This window comes from Chionomys nivalis, chromosome 9 (assembly GCF_950005125.1).
Source record: "Chionomys nivalis chromosome 9, mChiNiv1.1, whole genome shotgun sequence".
Classification (NCBI taxonomy): Eukaryota; Metazoa; Chordata; class Mammalia; order Rodentia; family Cricetidae; genus Chionomys; species Chionomys nivalis.
In genome coordinates, this window is record NC_080094.1 from 47,950,123 (window position 1) to 47,970,542 (window position 20,420).

General features: G+C 42.9%; 1 protein-coding gene across 4 annotated transcripts in view; it reads left to right on the forward strand.

Annotated features, from left to right (window-relative positions):
• Window positions 1-12,853: 12,853 nt before the first annotated feature.
• Trpm7 (transient receptor potential cation channel subfamily M member 7) overlaps window positions 12,854-20,420 on the forward strand; it is an 85,304-nt gene continuing 77,737 nt past the window's right edge. For all 4 annotated transcript variants that reach the window (XM_057781341.1, XM_057781342.1, XM_057781344.1 and 1 more), the window contains exon 1: window positions 12,854-12,979. In XM_057781341.1, coding sequence (XP_057637324.1) covers window positions 12,977-12,979 — 3 coding nt within the window. In that variant the 5' untranslated portion in view covers window positions 12,854-12,976. The remainder of the gene's footprint in view (window positions 12,980-20,420) is intronic.

Sequence of the window (20,420 nt, forward strand, 5' to 3'; positions counted from 1 at the left end):
TTGTCTATATACATAAAGGTCATTTCCACTTTCATGATCCCATGAAGTCTAGAGTCTTAAGGTTTCATCTTTTTGGTTGTCCCAAATGACCCAGATCAAATTAAATTGAAAGTAGGGGCTGTGGGTGTAGCCTAGTGAAAGAGTTTGTGCTTGGCATATACAAGACGGTTGATTTGTTTCTCAACACTAAAGCCAAGCGATCAAAAGTAACGATGTTTACCCCAGAACCCAAAACGTAGAATGCTCAGCAAAGCATGAGCTCTAGTGTGGAAGTCTGAATGAGAATGGTCCCCATAGGCCGATAGGTTTGAATGCTGGCTTCCCATTGGTGAAACTGGGATGAATTAGGACGTGCAACCTTGTTGGAGGTGTTATCACTGGGGCGGGCTTTGAGGTTTCCAAAGCCTAGTTCGTTCCTAGTGTCTCTGCTCCATATGAGCTCTCAGCACTGTTCCACTCTGCCTGACTGCCTACTGCCATGCTCTGTGCCATGAAAACCCCCAGTTAAATGCTTCCTTCTGTACGCTGCCTTGGTCATGGTTTCTCTTCATAGCAATATAAAAATAACTAAGACACAGGTCTCAAAATCAGAAATAAATAAGCCTTCGCCTCCTGAATGCTGTGATTAAGGGTGTGTGCTACCCACCCCCCAGACCCTGAAAACTTTGTTTTAAAACTATCCTGGCTGGGTGGTAGTAGCTCATGTCTTTAATCTCAGCACTCAGGAGGCATAGGCAGGCAGATCTCTGTGAGTTCAAGGCTAGCCTGGTCTACAGAGCGAGTTCTAGGACAGTCAAGGCTACACAGAGAAACCCCTGTCTCATAAAACCAAAATAATAGTATAATTATATATATATATAATTTTATATATAATGTGTTTTGTATGTCTTAGCTCCTGAGTTTTCTCAAAAACGGTATGTTGATGTGCATAAATAACAATTTACTATTAGAACTACCAATTAATAGTAAAAACAGAGAGTGAAAATTAAAAATCAATAGCACAACTTCATGATTACTAATGTCTCAAAATCACTCATAATTGTGCATCCCTCATTTTTAAGTTTTACCTCAGTCTGAAATTTAGGTATTTTAAATATAGATTAAAATTTTATACAAATGGCCAGTGGTGGTGGCGCACGCCTTTAGTCCTAGCACTCAGGAGGCAGAGGCAGGCTGATCTCTGTGAGTTCAAGGCCAGCCTGGTCTATAGAGCAAGTTACAGCACAGCCAAGGTTATACAGAGAAACCGTCTCAAAAAACAAAAAAAAATAAATGATAATAATAATAAAAATTGCACAAATGGTCTTTTTTAATTTTCAGGAAGTAAATCAGGTGGTGGGGCTGGAGGGCTCATAGGTTAAGAGAACTGACTGATGTTCCAGAGGTCCTGAATTCAATTCCCAGCAACCACATGATGACACACACCCATCTATAATGAGATTTGGTGCCCAGAACACTATATACATAATAAATAAATTTAAAAAAATAAATCAGGTGGTATAGGGATAGTTACATCATTAAAAGTAGTAAAATACTATAACCTATTATTGGGTGATATCTTTGACTCTTTAAATAAGTCAAAATAATTCATCATACACTCAATATGCAGGTCCAACAATAATATTCTTCCAGCCAGGTGGTGGTGGAACATGCCTTTAATCCCAGCACTTGGGAAGCAGAGACAGGCAGATCTCTGTGAGTTCGAGGCCAGCCTGGTCTACAGACTGAGTTCCAGGACAGGCTCCAAAGCTACACAGAGAAACCCTGTCTCAATAAACCAATAATAATAATATTCTACTATCAGTGTGATGAGAATGACAAGACCAAGACCCAGGGATAGATGAATTTACAGACCAGAATTGATACAAATGTTTTAATAAGGAATAGAAGATGTGGGCAGAAATGCTGCAGAGCAAATGACAGGTGGGACTTGGAGGAGTGAGAAAGACCCCTTCTGAGATAAAATGGGATCTGATAGAGCCCATAAGAGTAGGGACCTGGTCTTGCTTTCTGGGCCATTTGTGTGATGTCTCTTGAACAGAGTTTATCTTGAGGAAGTAAACACCAAGTGTCCTGAGACTGGCCATATGGGATGCAGCCCCAGGGACCATTAGGCTGGAATTGTTTACATAAGGCGTCTCAAGTCACTAAGTCAGGCTTGCAGCAGTTAGGGTTCAGCTGCTGGAGAATGGGGAATGTTGTTGTATTTTTGACCTATCTTTTTGTCTCTATAATTAACATAGAGGCTTTCCTAAATTTGAAGGGAAATTTCTCTATATGGTTACTGGTAATTTTATTGGTTTGTTTATTGAGACAGGGCTTCACTGTGTGGCCCTGGCTAGCCTGGAATTCAAAGAGATCTGCCTGTCTTTGCTTCCAGGGTGCTGGGATTGAAGGCATGTGCCACCACATCCAGGTGTGGTAATTTGTTTTAGATTTTGTCTAAATCTTGTTTCTGAAGGAAGACTTTCAAAAGTTTATGGAGAAGGCCAAGGGAGTAACTCAGTGGAGGAGAACATGTTCGGCACATGTGATTCCTTGCAGGCTGCCTTCAACACTGAACCAGAAGAGATCCCCCATCACACGTACAACAAATGAAATGCACAGAAGGAAAGCAAGTTTCTCCCTTTCAAAGTAATTGGAAGGACGGCAGGGGAGTTAGCTAAGTGGGCAATGGCGCTGTCGAGCTAACAACACGAGCTTCAATTCTGGAACCCGTGTACAGACAGAGAGAACCCAACTCTCCAGTGCTGTACACACACGCACATGTGCACACACATGCACTAATAATTTTAAAAAGAAGAAGCCGAGGAACCTGAAGTGTAGTTCATGGTAGAACACTTGTGTGACATTCCTAAAGTCCTGGGTTTATCCATAGCCTCCTCCATAAAATATGTATAAACACACTCATATATAACAAAAGTCTATAAAATGTTTAGTTGTGTATTGTGTAGCTGATTAGCATATTGACATGGTTGAAGAGGCACTGTTTGCACCTTCTTAAGTAATTCGGGAAACAGTTACTGAATACATATGGTTTGCCAGACTTCTGTGAGTGGGAATCTTGGAGAGCAGCTGTCTGCGAAGGCTGAGCGATTAGAACTCCGTGGATGTGGAGAAGGCGGGAGGTGCAGGTCCAGAGCCTAATTGCATCCATCTCAGGCTGTCGTGAACTCCTAAGTGCCATTCCTCACCCACCTCTGGGTGGACAAAATGACCTGTGACTAACGAAGTCGAACCTAACATCCTGTGACTGGCAGATAAAAACCTTTTGGAATGCAGTAACTCAATAAAACCCGACTTCCACCAATCAAAGGGCCAAGGATGCTCTCAGATACCATCTAAAGCCTATAGCATGGTTTTCTCCTCCCTCCCCCAGGACTAGAACTCATCCACATAATGCCCAGTGATGTGTTTGAGAAGTATTTTCATTTATAACTTTGTTTCTGTTACTATAAAAACTTTATGAAACTGATTCCTTGTTGGACCATGGAATTTGGGTAATCTAAATCTGTATTCTTGGGCCATGGTCACTCATATTGGGCTCCAGAATAAACTATCTCCTATCCCCATTGAGGTAAGAGCGGTGCTTTTGTATCAACAGAACCAAGGTACTGGTGGTAAAGATTAATTCAAAACATTCCAAGTATTTGTAGCTGGCATTTAATAAGTTTTCTGCTTGTGACTAAGGGTAATGCTTTTGAAATAATATCTTTTAAAAATCCACTAATCATCTATCCAAAGCAGAGCAAAACCTGTTTAAACTGGTTTAGTCACCCTATGTTTTTGAAAAGCTTCTGTACTGACTGCCAAACATTCTTGACTATCTAACTTTAAGTAATAGAGAAATGTTACAGTAACTGGCCATTTCATAGACTGACTTTCTATTTGGTGTTCTAATTGATTTAAAGTACTTAATGTCCGCATTTTAAGTCATTTGTTTTTATTTATTCCGTGTGCCTTATTTATTTCATGTATCTTGATCCCATTCACTTACCTGTCCCTTTGCATCTGCCCTCCACCCTGCACCCCCCCCCCAATAAAACAAAGTTCAGTAGAAAAAAAGGGGGAAAATTAAAAATCTCACCATGGAAGCTGCCGTGTGACACAACTGGTCATGCCATAAACCCCTTTGTCCAGATATCTTTACTTGCAAGCACTTGTTGCAAAGAGCCACTGGTCTGGTTCGAGGCCTCTGGTTTCTACTACACCATCAATGCTGGGCTCTCACTAGGGCTCTTCTCAGATATCCTGTTGTTGGCCTGTGCTGTGGAGATCCTGCAGCTTTGGGTCTGCGGGTCAGGTCCCTTCACGTGCTCTAGCAGATTATAGATATAGTAGATGTCATCTTCTTTTGGATGCCCTGGCATCTCAGGTGGAGGAGGAGGAGCTGCGGGCTGAGTAGCAGTGGTGGTGCTCCAGGCAGGTGGTGCTCCAGACAGGTGGTCCTCCCTCCTAGACACCCCCAAGTCCAGCCTGTGGAGGAACTGAGCAGCACTACTGTTTTTCTGTTTTCAGCACAGACCGTGGATTCCCCAGAGGACGAAGCAGTCACACAGGGGACTCCAGTCTGTACTCTGCCACAAATGTCACAGCCAGCTGCTCTGCCTTTGTACTTACTCCTCGAGACTCAGGAAGCACAGTGGTGCAACAGCAGGTTCAAAGCTGGTGCCCTTCACCCTGGAGTACGATATCTGTCATCTACAGAGGGGCAATGCCCTGGTAGGAAGTGTTTAGACCTCCTTTCCTATACAGCCAATAGTTAGCATGTTCTGCAAAGGTTTGGATTTGACCTTCATCAGCTCCCACAGACATCATGGCAACTTCAGGAAAGAATTCAGCACTGGCAGAAGCAGCCAAATACAGCAACGTACTCTAGAGTTAGCTGTTCTCCCTCAGCACGTTGCTTCGAATGCTTCATAAAACCCAGCTCTGTACAGATTAGCCCATGGACTGGAGCCAGTTTCTTAGCCAAACCATGAATACCATTCTGTTCCAGTGCAAGCGAGACTCCATTAAATATGCCCTTGTTTGGGGAGGGCCAACTGCAGGTGGCGTTTAAACAAATCTAGAGGTGTGGCCTTAGTGTGCACCGGTTCACAACTTAAAATCCACCAAGAGCACACCGAGCCAAATTCACAACTGTTCTCTTCCACAGCATCAGCAGTCAGGTTGCAAGAGCAAGAGGGCAGGGCAGGCTCTGGGTGGCTTCAGTCAGAGTGGGTGGGGCCATTGTGCGCCAGCTGCAGGTGTGGGTGCATTGAAGGGGCTTGCTGGTGCCACGTGGCCACCAAGACGAGCACAACCTCTCCCTAAGATGTCTAGCACCCAGCCTCTCCCTCAGAAAGGTTTGAATTTCCAGTGGCTGAGTGTCCTCCTGACCCTCAACTCCATGCCTTTCCCCTGATGAAACTATAATGTTTACAATTGATTGCTGTGGGGCCTATTTGCGTACCACTTTCCTGAGATTAAGACCTTCTCTTACGGAGGAAAGCTCATTTAGACACAGGATGTTAAAAATGTTAAAAAAAAAAAAAAAAACCATAGGGCATTCTAGGCTGAGGTAACAGCTGAAAGGCTTCAGGAAGTCCCTGAGGCTGATCAAATACACCAGGTCCCTCCCTCTCCAAGCATATGTACCCTGCAAAGGCTGCTGAGAGACACTCTTAGACAAGCCGAGTGCACAGAAAAGGCTCAGACCACCCAAACTATCTGAAGGAGATAGTCTCCCACTTGTCGAGCTGCCTGCCAGTGTTTAGTGCTCAGGTTCCCAGCTTTTGCAATCCATCACCTATGCTAGGATGGCTTTTTGTTTGTTGTTGTTGTTTTGGTTTTTTGAGACAGGGTTTCTCTGTGTGATACCACTGGCTATACTGGAAATCACTCTGTAGACCAGGCTGGCCTCAAACTCACAGAGATCTGCCTGCCTCTGCCTCCCAAGTACTGGGATTAAAAATGTGTGCCACCACCGCCCGGCTGAGATGACTTTTCGATGAGGCTATCATTGAGGCCATTCCACAGCTGTAAGTAACCTCTCACCCATATTCTTGTAAGTAACTCCCGTTAAATGCACTGGTTCACCACGCTGGACTTCAGTGGTATCCTTACTTTAATCTGTCATTAGTTCCTCAGCTGGGATGAGTAGATGTTTGTTCATGTTTCCTTGGGAATATTGTCACCCAATAGCCTTGGGTGTGGCACTGTCAAGTCTTTACCTGGTAAGTGTGAGGCTCTGGGTTGCATCCCTAGCACTGCAAATGTAAATAAGAAATGATTGCTTTGCAATGGCCATAAATCCGTACTGTGGCTATTTATGAATTAAACCAACAAAGTATACTTCCAAAAGTTTGTAAGCAAGTCAGGTGGTGGTGGTGACACATTTTAAATCCCAGCTCTTGGGAGGCAGAGGCAGATGGATCTCTGTGAGTTTGAGGCCAGCCTGGTCTACAAAGAGAGTTTCAGGACAACCAGGGCTGTTACACAAAGAAACCCTATCTCAAAAGACCAAAAAAAAAAAACAAAAAACAAAAAACAGAAACTAAACAATACTTTATAAACTTTTAAAGTATAGCACTGGGTATTGTATATATTTATTTGCAAACTTAAATTATAGAAATAAAGAAGAAACCATGGAGCTAATGACTGAAATTTAGGAAATGAAATTTTATTATTGCTATAGTTCCATGTGTATGCACACATCAAATCCATGTGTAGTTTCTTTTTTTTTAAAGATTTATTTATTTATTAATGTGTACAGCATTCCTTCCATGTGTGCCTGAATGCCAGAAGGGGGCACTGGGTCTCATTACAGATGGCTGTGAGCCACCATGTGGTTGCTGGGAATTGAACTCAGGACCTCTGAAAGAGCAGTCAGTGCTCTTAACCACTGAGCCATTTCTCCAGCCCCCCCATGTGTAGTTTCTATGGAAGAACAACAAATGGACTGATGCACCAATGTGTAAAAGCTGATGAATTTGCTTTGCTCTGGAGAACATAGATTTCCATGCTTGCTTTACCTCATGTTACCCTCAACTATTTGAGGACCAGCATCTTGTCTCAATTTGACATGATGCTCTACGTGCCAGAATTGGAGGATAGAGTTACATATTAAATTACATATTATGAAGGTGTTTATTTTTACGTATATGTGTATTCATCTGTCTGTGTCTACATATGTGTATGTGCCCTCAGAGGACAGAAAGCATGTTGGGTCCCCTGGAGCTGGAGTTACAGACAATTGTGAGCCACTGATATGGTTACTGAGAACTGAGTTCTGGTTCACTGGAGAATCAACCAGCCCTTAAGGTTTGTTTTAAACAAACATCTTTACGTTAGTAAGTGTTGGGTTGGGACACACTGCTGAAGATGGCTAAGGTTATGATCTTCATTCAGTTGAATGTTTAGTGGGAAACTGTCAAAGTAGTTGGTAATTAGGGCACAGAAAAAACCAGTGGGCTGGAGAAATGGCTCACAGCTAAGAGTGCATAGTGCTCTTCCAGAGGACGGTCAACAGCCAAAACACCCGTGCTGGGGGTTCATACTGCCTGAACTACAGCTCCATGGGGATCCAATGTCTGTAGCTTCTACAGACAACTGCACTCACATGCACACAGACACATTATTAAAAACAAAAATCTCTTTTTAAAATATAAATTGAAAAAATAAAAAAATAAAATAAAAAATAAAAGATAAATTGTTTAATAGAAAATATATAACATGCAATGGGAATGAACATTCCCGAAAAGGCTTCTAACCTAAACTGCACGTGTGTTGAGGGGAGGGCTACCAATTCTCAAAATAAGAACCTTATAAGTTGTACTAATAAATGGACTCTTCACAGAAGAGTGGTTAGGGGTATGTAGAGGCAAGGCTGAAATAAAAAGATTTTAAAGTATATGGACATTTTTATGTATATATACGTGTGTATGTTTGCATGTATGTATTATTGAAACAGGGTCTCCCTATGTAGCCCTGGCTAGCCTTGGACTCCCAGAGATCCTCTTGCCTCTAGAGGCCTTCCAAGTTGTGGGATTAAAGGTGTGCATCACTATGCCCAACTCAAACTTGTTTATGAGAGTTACAAGAGCCACTGAAGAATTTCCAGTATAGCAGTGACTTAAAGTGCAATTCTTATTCCATTCATTCTGGGCAATGCTTTCGGGCTTGTTATGAGAATCCCAGGCCTCTAACCACTTAAAAGTGTCGATGTGGGTTGGTTATGCCTTTCTACGTATTCTCTTGTCTGGGAATGCCCTTTTTCTGTATATTTTCACAAGACTCAATTGTAATTCAAGTGCTTTGATGATTTCCCAACATCTCCCAGTTATGATTAGATTCTACCATGAAATAATGATTTGGTCGTACCGTAATTTTATCAGTTAGATATTGCTACATAAATTATCCCCAAATTTAGAGGCATATAAGAACAGTAAACAGTAGTTTTCATAGTTCCCAAGGGTAAGAATGTTGGGAATGGCTTAGCTGATTTCCTCTCAGAGGCCTTTGGAGTTAATGAGGGGGCTGAAGCCTTCCACAATGGCTTACCTACATGGCTGGCAAGTAGGCACAGGCTACTGGCAGGAGGCCTTCGTTCTTGTCAGGTGTACTCTCTGAAGGCAGCTTGGCAGCTAGTTCTCTCTGAATGAGTGATCTAAGCAATCAGGATGGAAGCCAAAGCATTCTTTGTGGTCAAGCCTCAGAAGTCACACACTGATATTTCTACAACATCCCATGAGGTCATGGATTGTCAACCATAGGGTAAAAACACTGAGGGCATTATCAAGGCTAGCTAATATGGTATCAGCAGTGTTCATCTTCACCATGGGTTCGTTCATCTTATATTTCACTTGGTACTACCCTTACGTACTACTCACTCTCAGAATAACCCACGCCAGGTATCTGAAAGTCAGTGCCCTGCCATGACCTAAAGACCTCCCAAGGACACCCTTAAACATGTTATTATGATTATGATTGTAGTACAAGAAGATAAGGAGTGGGCTGGAGAGATGGCTCATCTTTAAAATTCTTAGTGTGTGTATGTGTTCTCTTTCCACACTCCGTCCAGGAAGTGTGTGTGTTCTTAGTGTGTGTATGTGTTCTTAGTGTGTGTGTGTGTGTTCTCTTTCCACCTTAACACTCCATCCAGGAAGGAACCCGGATCTCTAGGCTTCTGCAGCAAGCACCTTTACCCACTAAACCATTTTGTCAACTTACAAAAACTTTCTTGAATTAAACGCTTTATTATTTTTTTTAATTATTATTTTACTTTATGTGTATGGGTGTTTTGTCTGTGTACCACAGTGTACCTGGTGCACACATTGCCAAAAGAAGTGGAATCCTTTGGGACTGGAGTTAGAGATGGTTATAAACTGCCATGTGGGTGCTGGAAATTGAACCTATGTCCTCTGAAAGAGCAGCCAGTCCTCTACCACCAGATCACCTCTCCAACCCTGAATCAAACTGTTGTAAATAATTGGCAAGGGTATGGAGGAGAGTGGGATGCAGTGAAGAGATAAGGGAAAGAGGTGTTGGAGAAAGGACTGTTTACTAACATTTTCTGAAACATCAGCTCATCAGTCTTGTTGCTCACTGTGCTGGATAGTTACATGTTAACACAACAAACTAAAGTTACCTGAGAGGAGGGAACTCAATTATGAAACCATCTCCATGGGTGTAGGGAGCTGGCTCCGCCCCTCACCTGAGAGGGGGGGCTGCCCCAGTGGCTTGGACTGACCAGCTCAGCTACCATCCAGGCCCACAGCTGGGCCTTGGGTTGACCCACCCTAACTTCTACCCCATCTTGGACTTACTGGAGCTTGTGGAGGCCTGGTCCTGTGGAAAGACACCTGTAGAATCTCCACAACTTGGGAAAGCCTTGGGATATCAGAGAGGAGTTCCAGTGAGGATCTAGTGATGATGGGGTACTGGAACCCAGAGGCCTTAAACCAGACCGATGACTCATTGCAAGGAACATTTGCAAATAAAGTTGACTGGACAAAAGGGTAGACTGTGTGACACACCTCAGCTCCCAGTGCCGCTAGGACAGTGAAGAGGTGTTGGAGGGAAGATGGACGAGTAAAGACTTTCTTCTTGGTTTTGTCTTATTTTTGTTTGCTTGCTTGTTTTGTTTTGATTTTTAAAAAATTTTTTGTTTGGGGGCACTGCAAGGGGAGGGGAGGATATGGGAGAACTGAGACATTAGCAGAATTAGGGTACATGATGTAAAATTCCAAAAGAATCAATGAAGAAATTATGTCAAATTAAAAATAATATAAAAAAGAAAGGAAGAAAGAGAGAAAATGGGAGAAAGTGATGGAGGAAGGTCATCTGTCTATGTGTTATTTTCATTGGGTAATAAAGAAACTGCCTTGGCTTTTTGATAGGGCAGGATTTAGATAGGTGGAGTAGACAGAACAGAATGCAGGAGAAAGAAGCAGGGTCAGGCAGCAGCCATGATTCTCTGACCCGAGTCAGACGTAGGCTAGAATCTTTCCTGGTAAACTACCACCTCGTGGTGCTACACAGATTATTAGAAATGGGTTAAGCAAGATATGAGAATTAGCCAGTAAGAGGCTAGAGCTAATGGGCCAAGCAGTGTTTAAAAGAATACAATTTCCGTGTAATTATTTTGGGTAAAGCTAGCCGGTGGCCAGGACCTGGGCAGTGGGAAGTGGCCCGCAGCTCCTTCTACAAGAAAAGAAGGAAAGGAAAGAAAATGTCTCCATAAGATCAGGCTCTATGTAAGCCTGTAAGGCATTTTCTTTATTGGTGATTAATGGGAGGGACAGCCCATTGTGGGTAGTACCATCCCTGGGTTCCTGGGTTATATAAGAAAGCAGGCTGAGTAAGCCATGTGGAACAAGCCAGTAAGCAGCACTCCTCCAAGGCCTCTGGATCAACCTGTGCCTCCAGGTTCCTGCTCTCACTGTTTTGGATGATGTACTGTTCTATGGAGCTGTGCATCAAATACTCTTTCCTCCCCACGTTGCTTTGGTCATGGTGTTTCATCACAGAAACCTTAACTACAACAATCACTGACATCGAATACAACTATGCCTCACATATACAGGCTGGCCCCGGAGATCCACCTGCCTCTGCCTACAGAGTACCTTTGCCTTCCGTGCCACTGCACCCAGCTCTGCCTGACACATTCTTAAGGCACTCAGTAAATATTTTTATTTAATACATTATTCTTCAGAATGCCTTCTGGTGAGCATGGATAAACTTCCAGGCTGTCTGATGTCTGAATATTTCAAATGTTTTGGTTAGTTCCTCCAAAGAGTATTCCTGCTTACCATTTCCCACTTGAAGGTTTTCAGTTTACCAGAATTCTGAACTTACTTACCATTTTGTTTCTACATCATCCAGGAAAGGAGAGAAACATTTGCTGCAGCGACAAAAAGCCCCCAAGTTCCCAAGAAATTAAGTGCTTTCATTTCACTATATTTTTATTTTCTTGTTTGTCCTATCTCCTAGACTATAAAGCCACTACAGGCACAAAATGTAAAGATCCAGCTGAAATCACAAAGATTATTTATTGAATGATTGCATAAATTAGTGAAGACCCCCTGAAATCTGGACTGGAAATCTATTATAACATATATATTAGAAGTTTTTCTTTTCTTTTTTTCTTTTTAGACAGGTCCTCATTATGAAGTCCTGGTTGGCCTGGGCTTGATATGTAGACCGGTGGGCCGTGAAAGCAGAGATGTGCCTTCCTCAACATCCCAACTGCTAGGATCAAAGGCACGTGCCACCATGGTCTGCAATTAAAACATTTTAAAACCCTGTTCCTCCTAGTCCTGCAAAATGGGGTAGGGGAGTATGTATCCCTGGTTGGCCTGGAACTTGCTAAGTACACGAGGCTGACCTTCAACCCATAGCGATGCATCTGCCTCTGCCTTCAGAGTGCTGGGATTAAAAGCATGCATCATCACACCCGGGTTTTTAATGTAAAAAAATTAAAGAGAGAAGATAGAGACAGAATGGAGCCTTAAGACGAGGAGCCTTTAAATCTGTCAGAGCGGAAAGAAGACGTGTCAAAAGCAGGTTTGGTTTCGTGTTTTAAGACGGTGTCTGACCAGCTTCGAATTTAGTGGAATCCTTTTGCTTTAGCGTTCTTAATGCTGGGAACTACAGGCATGTACCGTTACTCCTAGCCTTAAAAAACTGTTTCAGGATGGCAAACGCCTGTAATCCCAGCACTGGGGAGTAAAAAGCAAAAATCCAGAGTTCAAGGGGCCAGAAGCCTGGGCTACAAGAGACTCAAAAACCACTAATTGTCTGGAATTGCAGATCAGGGGATCTGAGGACATTGCACACACATGGTACACAAGACATACATTCAGGCAAGTCACACATGCACTTAAAATAATAAAATAAGCCACTAATAACAGATAAAAATAATAAACAGATTGCACCCTTGATGGGAAAGAGGAGCGTGCGGGAAGCGATCACAAGTAAGCAACGTAGAGCGCAAAAGCGACAGGCGTGCGGTGCCGCCGTGGGAGCTGCGCCTGGCGAACCCTGGGGGCTTCTTAAAGCGGAACACGTTCTCGCACAGGCCGGGACAAGGGAAGCCGAAGCCGGCGGCACCGGGAAAGCGGCAGCGCGGCCCTTCCCGGCGGCTGGGCGGGGCTTCGGCGTGGGCCGCAGTCAGCGCGCCCTTCACGTGACGCGCCCTCCGCGCGACGCAGTCGACGCGCCCGTCACGTGGCTGCCTCGGCCCGTCTCCGGCGGAGGCGGGCGCGGGCGCGTCCCTGTGGCCAGTCACCCGGCGGAGCTGGTCGCACAATTATGAAAGACTCGACTTCTGCTGCTAGCGCCGGAGCTGAGTTAGTTCTGAGAAGGTTTCCCGGGGCTGTCCTTGTTCGGTGGCCCGTGCCACCGCCTCCGGAGACGCTTTCCGATAGATGGCTGCAGGCCGCGGAGGAGGAGGAGGAGCCGCTGCCCTTCCGGAGTCCGCCCCGTAAGGAGAATGGTACGGAGCCGGGCCTGGCGCGGGCCGGCGGGCGGGCAGGCGGGCCTCGCGGGAGCCTGCGCGGCGCCCCGGGGAGCTCTGCGGGCCTCCGGGGCGCCGTCGCCAGCGGAGGAGCCGCCGGGTTGACACGGAAAAGGAGGGAGGGCTGGCGTGGTAACGGAAAGGGGAAGGGAGCGGGTTCCGAGCTGGGACTTGTTGGCTGTGCCGCAAACGCTCTACAGGTACATTTCTCTCTCTATTTTTTTTTTCTTCTTCTTTCCGTAGCCGAACGGGAGGGATTTTGATGGTGTAGACGGTGATGTGGCTCGGGCTTTCCTTTAGCGAGAGGGAAGGGACGGGGAAGGCTGAGACTGGGTGCCAGGTCTGCGTAGAACTCCCTCGTCTGCTGTCCCAGACAGTTTGTAGCGAGGTGCAGACGGGAGGGAGTCGCTGCGGTGCAGCGGTGGGGAGAGCTTTTGTTGTCGCTAAGGCCGGGCACCGGATTTGGAGATTTCTTACAAAGAAAGCCATTTAGATCGAGGATCTGAGCAGGGCAGGCATTCCTGGTCAGTAGTTTCACTTGATATAGGCTTTGTGCAAACTTGTCTCCCTTTGGCGAAGCCTGACAGGTTTAGCTTTCTTCCTTTCTTTCTTTCTGAGACAAGGTATCGCTGTGTAGTCCTGGCCGTCCTAGAACTCACTATGTAGACCAGGCTGGCCTTAAACTCAAGAGATCCATTTCCCTCTGCCGCTCATGTGCTGCGCCACCACGCCGGGCTCGGTTGAGAAATGCTTACCAAACTTAAATCGGGCTTTTACTTATGAAGTACTGTGTGTTAAACATTGAATAAATAATGCATTTTCCACCTTCTTTCGTAATATGTCAGTGAAGACGACTTTATTTTTTTATTTTTATTTTTAATTTTTTTTCTTGAGACGGGGTGGCTTGTAGTCCATGGTGGCCTCAAACCCTGAAGCTGCCTCGATCTCCTCAGCACTGAGATTACAGTTGTCTGTCACCATCCCTGACTTTTCCTATTTCCTGAAAGGAAACTTCAAATCCCACTACCTTCGCTAAATCATTTCGTTTTAAGTACTTAAGTGGCTTTGATTTAAAGGACTCTACTGGAGGGTGAGTTGAATCAAAGTGTCTTGCAAGCTGTTAGATACTTACTGACTATTCAGTGATATAACTAGCTTTTCAGTTTAGATGGTAACCAGCATAAATTTGAACACACTGACTCTGTATTTTAAAAAATGCTTTCATTAATAGGTGAAATCGCCCCAAAATTACTTTGTAAGGAATTGACCATGTATGTCGGATAGTGTGAACTTAATATTGTTAGGACATGGATAAACTTGAGAAATCTCACTTTAAAATTTGAAATTAAGTGTCATTTGTTTGTTTGATTTTGTTTTTGTTTTTCGGGACAGGATTTCTCTGTTTAACCCCCTGCCATCCTGGCACTCAGAGATTCATCTGCTTCTGCCTTCTGAGTGCTGGGATTAAAGGTGTGGCCACCACCACCCGGCTAAATTGAGTCTTAATCTTTTTTTATACTGCTTAAGTCCTAACTTCTATTGAATTGGGTGGTTACAATGAATTGGAGAATTGAACTTTTCAGTTTATTTTAAAGTTATTGATTCTAATTTGAAGTGCATTAGTACTTTTAGAGATTTGTTGATTCTCTGGTTCAGTTCCATTTATATTTAGAAAATGGTTATCTATATAATGTGTTTTTGGTTAGTATGCCCACTTCCCTGAAGATTTAGAATTTTTAGAACCTCTTGAGTCTTTCTGTCTGAAGGGGAGGAGTTCTTCAACTTTGGTAGACTTGGCTCTTACTTTACCAGATTAAAATTATTTTTCTCACTTTTTAAAGAATGGTTCAGGCTATTATGCCCAGGCTGGTTTCCACCTCCTGGGCCAAAGGGATTCTTGTGTCTCCGCCTCCTGAATAACTGTAACTATAGTTGTGTGTTGCTCCACCTACTTTAATGTCATAGGCTGCTCTCATTAACTTCTAAAAGTAGATGATCATTTTTCTCTATTTGATGTCAGGAGCTACGTTAGGATTAAAGTCTGTAAGCACTTTCTTGTCTCTCCTCCCATTATTTAAACATACTAATCTAATACTTCAACTATCCACATTCCACTGGAAACCTCAATCTTTTCCTTTACTCTTGGGAAGAAAAAAGACTCCTAAGACAAGCCACATCAACAGTTTTAGCAACCTTGACAAAGTTTACTTATTGTAAAAGTATGCACAAAGTGAGATTTAACAGGTGTGGTACCCACTTTCTTCTGACAGTTTGGTAGTGTGCCAGAAGTGATAGATGAAAAGGTATCTAAGAAGCTGCTACTATGAGGAGGAGACTGGAGAAGCCCTTTTTCATATTTGAGCGAGAGCTTCACCTTACCTTTTTAAATACTAAGTTTATTTATTATGAATATAGCATTCTGCCTGCAGACCAGAAGAGAGCACCAGATCTCATCATGGATAATTGTAAGCCACCATATGGTTGCTGGGAATTGAACTCAAGACCTTTGGAAGAGCAGACAGTGCTCTTAATTGCTGAGCCATGTCTCTAGCCCCCCCTCCCCCTTTTTCCTTTTTAAAGATTTATTAAGTATACTGTGTTCTGCCTGCATACATGCCTGCAGGCCTGCAGGCCAGAAGAGGGCACCAGATCTCATTACAGATAGTTGTGAGCTACCAAGTGGTTGCTGGGACTCAGGACCTTTAGAAGAACAGGCAGTGCTCTTAATTGCTGAGCCCCACCTTACCTTTTAATGTGTGTATTAAGTTTGTTGTTGTTGTTTTGTTTTGTTTTTTCAAGACAGGATGTCTCTGTAGCTTTGGAGCCTGTCCTGGAACTAGCTCTTGTAGACCAGGCTGACCTCGAACTCACAGAGATCCGCCTGCCTCTGCCTCCCGAGTGCTGGGGATAAAGGCATGTGCCACCACTGCCCGGTGTGAATCAAGTTTTTAAGAATATAATTTACTATAACAGACACAGGATATTGTAAGAATATAATAGGCTTGAAACAAAATTTAATGTGATTAGCTAGTAGATGTTAGCATTTAGATGTGGCTATTGTTCTGAATGTTTTACACAAGCCAGTTACATATTAATCACTCAAGAAAACTATGAAGTAAATACTTATTTCTCTATTAATTAAATAAGAAGAGAAGCACAATTACTTATTAAAAATTTCCAAGTTACTGAATGGTGGAATAGGTATTGATCAGCCTGGGAATGGAGCTTGCTATTAAGGAGATATATACCTGTGAGCTTTCAGATGAAAGGTGTTAAGGGTAAGTTTTTTGTTTTTACTTTAAAGTAAGATTGGAAGCTGAGAGATGTCTCAGTAGTTGAAGAGCACTTGCTCTCTTCCAGAGTATCACAGTTTGGTTCCTAGCACCTACACTGGGCAGCTTACAACCAGCTGTACTGCAGCTCCAGGGGCTCTGACACCTTCTTTTGGCATATATTGGCAAGCACGTGGTAATATGCATAATAAAGACAGAAATCTTTGTTTTTAAAAAGTAAAATCATTGCTATATTTGTTTGTTTTTTGAGACAGGGTTTCTCTCTCTCTCTCTCTCTCTCTCTCTCTCTCTCTCTCTCTCTCTCTCTCTCTCTCTCTCTCTGGGTGGGGGTTTTGAGACAGGGTTTCTCTGTAGCTTTGGAGCCTGTCCTGGAACTAGCTCTTGTAGACCAGGTTGGCCTCGAAGTACAGAGATCCGCCTGCCACTGCCTCCCAAATCCTGGGATTAAAGGCGTGCGCCACCAGAGACAGGGTTTCTCTCGTGTAACTCTGGTTGTCTTGGAACTCACTATGTAAACCAGGCTGGCCTCGAACTCACAGAGGTCCACCTACCTCTGCCTCCTTAGTGCTGGGATTAAAGGTGTGCGCCACAACAATCTAGCGGATGTAGTTTATTATACCATATTTTCTTCCACTAACATGAAAACAAGTAGGATTTACTTTATGGGTAAACTCCTTACATATAGACAGGTTACATGCAGCTCAGTTTTACTTATTCTACTTTGACAAATACAGACTTTAACTATGTGAGGGGATTCTTAGTAGTTTAGAAAAGTCATCTACTAACCTTAATAGATTCTTTAAGAGTAAATTCTGGGGGCTGGAGAGATGGTTCAGTGGTTAAGAGCACTGGCTGCTCTTCCAGAGGACCTGGGTTCAATTCCCAGCAACCACATAGTGGCTCACAACCATCTGTAATGAGGTCTGGTGTCCTCCTCTGGCGTGCGGGCATACATGGAGGCAGAATGGGCAGAATGTCGTATACATAATAAATAAATAAATATTTTTTTTTTATAAATCTTTTTTTTAAAAAAGAGTAAATTCTGTATTAAGGCCTGAAAAAAATGTATGTATCAATAAAGAACTATGAAAATACTGAGGGGTAGATCATGTGTTAATATTATTTGTTTAGTGTTAACAGGGCTTTCTAATAGATAATGCCCCAGTACTTCTTTACATATCCCCTTTTCAGATTAATTTTTGTTATATATCTAAACACTTACTGGCTGTGTATTTGATGTATCTTTTGCTTTGTTAGGACAAAAGTCACTTTATTAAGAGAATCTACCTCTAAGTGTCTGCTTTGAATGATACAATGTTTCTGTAGTTTCAGGCGTTTGAACACCTGGTTCCCAGTGCTGCTGTTTGGGGAGGTTTAGGCGGTACAGTCTTGCTGAAAAAAGTATACCATTAGTGGTAGCTTTGAGATGAAAAAGTTTATCTTACTTCCAGTTATTTCTTGCTTCTTTTTTATGGTAGATGATGTGAGCTCTTAGCCTCCTGTTCCTCCTGCTTTCCCACCATGATGGACTCTTAACCTCTCCTGTAAGGTGTCCTGTTCATGATGTTTTATCATCACCACAGCAGGGAAGGAACTAATGTATGCAGTATGCGCTGTTACCTAGTGAGCCAGTGGTTCTCAACCTGTGTGTTTCGACCTCTTTAGCTAACCTTTATCTTCAAAAATAGTTACATTACAGTTTATAACAGTAGCAAAATTACATCAGTAGCAATGAAAATAAGTTTATAGTTGGGTCACCACAATATGAAGAACTATAGGAAGAATTAAAGGATTGTCGCATTAGGAAGGTTGAGAACCACTGCTCTAGCTTCCTTGTGGTTTTTAATATACTTAAAGTATATATACGTTACACCTTCCTCAGCTTCCTCCCCATATTATCATTCAGGGCCTGCTTGGATTTACATTGAGCAACACTGTTGGAATGTGTCCGACTAGAACTGTGACATTTTAAACCTGGCTAAACTACCTGAAAGCCAAGAAGAAACCCCTTAGTTCCTGATGCCCACTCCAGTGCTGCATTCTGGACTCACTGATTCCAGCTCTTGTGGGGCCTGCCTCATTCATATACCAACTCATCTCAAAGCTTCTGTGTTCATTCTCAGACCCTGTGTTTTGCTTCAGCCAACATGGGCCAAAAGAGTCACCTTTTATGTTTTCAACAAACTCCTCTACCCATATTCTCCTTCCAGCTACTTGGCAGGACCTAAGACTGAAATTATGATGCTAGATTAGCAAACAGAACCTTTAATTAATAGCTGTCCACCTGTCCTTTGGGATTTTTACTTCCTGTGTCAGAAAAATTACTGAGTTTCAGTAGCTGATCAGCTATAATGCTGTTAATTCACTGTCTAGCTAGCAGTTTTGAGGGTGCTTATTAGACTTTTTTTTTAAACTAAATTTTGTCTTAAGGTAACTGAAATTAATATATCAAAAAGTTAATCCGAGTGGTGGTAACACACGCCTTTAATCCCAGCACTTGGTAGGCAGAGACAGGTGGATCTCTGTGAGTTTGAGGCCAGCCTGGTCTACAGAAGGAGTTCCAGGACAGGCTCCAAAGCTACAGAGAAACACTGTCTCAAAAAACCAACAAAAAGGTTAAATAATATTTGTAAATGTATGTATTGTAGTTAGGGTTTTTATTGACTAAAAGCATATGGAATCTAAAAAGTCAGAAACAAGTAGAGTATAGAACAGTGGGGAGTAGGGTGGTAGAGTGTCAGATTGGAAGCCCTTTACCACCTGGCCTTCATACAACATATGGAAGAACGGTGCTACTGTGGGGTAGGTGGGAGAGGTGTTATATAAAGGGCTATATGCTCTGTTGAGATTTTCCCCTCAGATCACCAGCCCACTCCCATCTTCAGGAGAGCGTTCCCTTTCTGACATTGTCTCTATTCCTATTTCTAATCATGTGTCCCATGTCCAGTTCTTTGCTGTGGAACATAAGAACCTAAATATTTAGGCAGGAATCTTTAAAAGACCCAGATCCACACCTATAACATTGGGAGAGAATCAGGGGATACATTTAAAGTGTTTAAACTTATTTTCATAAAAGGAATACAATCTGAAAACCTAATTGATGTGATGAGTAATATTTTATATACTTGAAATCTGCTGAGAATATATTTGGGTAATAGATATATTAGTTTAATTACAATCACTTCACAATATATCTAGAAACATCAAATTACATACCCTGAAGTTACACTACTTTTCTTACTGTTTTGTTTGAATTGGATCTGGCTTGTAGCCTAGTTAGATCTCAAAACCCCAATCCTCCTGCCTCCGTGTTCTAACTGCTGGGATCACAGGTAGTGCCACTACATCTAGATAATGCCTACAGTTCTTTTTTGTTTGGTTTTTCATGTTTTGAGACAGGGTTTCTTTGTGTAGCAGTTCTGGCTGTCCCGGAAACATTCAGTTCTTACTAGTTAGTTATACATCAATAAAGAAATAAGATTTTTCTCTTCTTCCTAGAGCAAAAAGCAGGATTAGGATCTATCTGCTCTATGGTTGATCTAAGAACTGTCATCAGAGAGGAACAGTTGATATTGACTTGTTGATAATCTATGGTCTTTTTTAAAATTATTTGATTTTTATTATTTTATGTGCATGGGTGTTTTGCCTGCATGTATGTCTCTGTATCATATGTAAGTAATGATGGTTGATGCCAGAAAAGGGCATCAAACTCACTAGAACCGGCCTTGTGGGTGGTTGTGAGCCACAATGCGTGTGCTGGGTATTAAACTTGGATCCTCTGGAAGAGCAGCCAAGGCTCTTAACCACTGAACCATCTCTCCAGCACCATCTGTGACTTTTTGAAGTCTTTTTCTGTAGTTGAGTCCAAGAAATTTCTTGGTGGATGTAGAAGATATTTGTCTATTGCAATATAAGGAAGGGGTGTATTTGAGTTTATAGTTCCAGAGGCATAGAGTCCACCATGGCCTTCTTAGTCATGGGCTGGAGAGATGACTCAGCAGTTAAGAGCACTGGCTGTTCCTCCAGAGGACTCAGGTTCAATTCTCAGCACCCATATTGTAGCTCATAACTGTCTGTAACTCAAGTTCCAAGGGATTTGACACCCTCACACAGACAAGACACCAGTG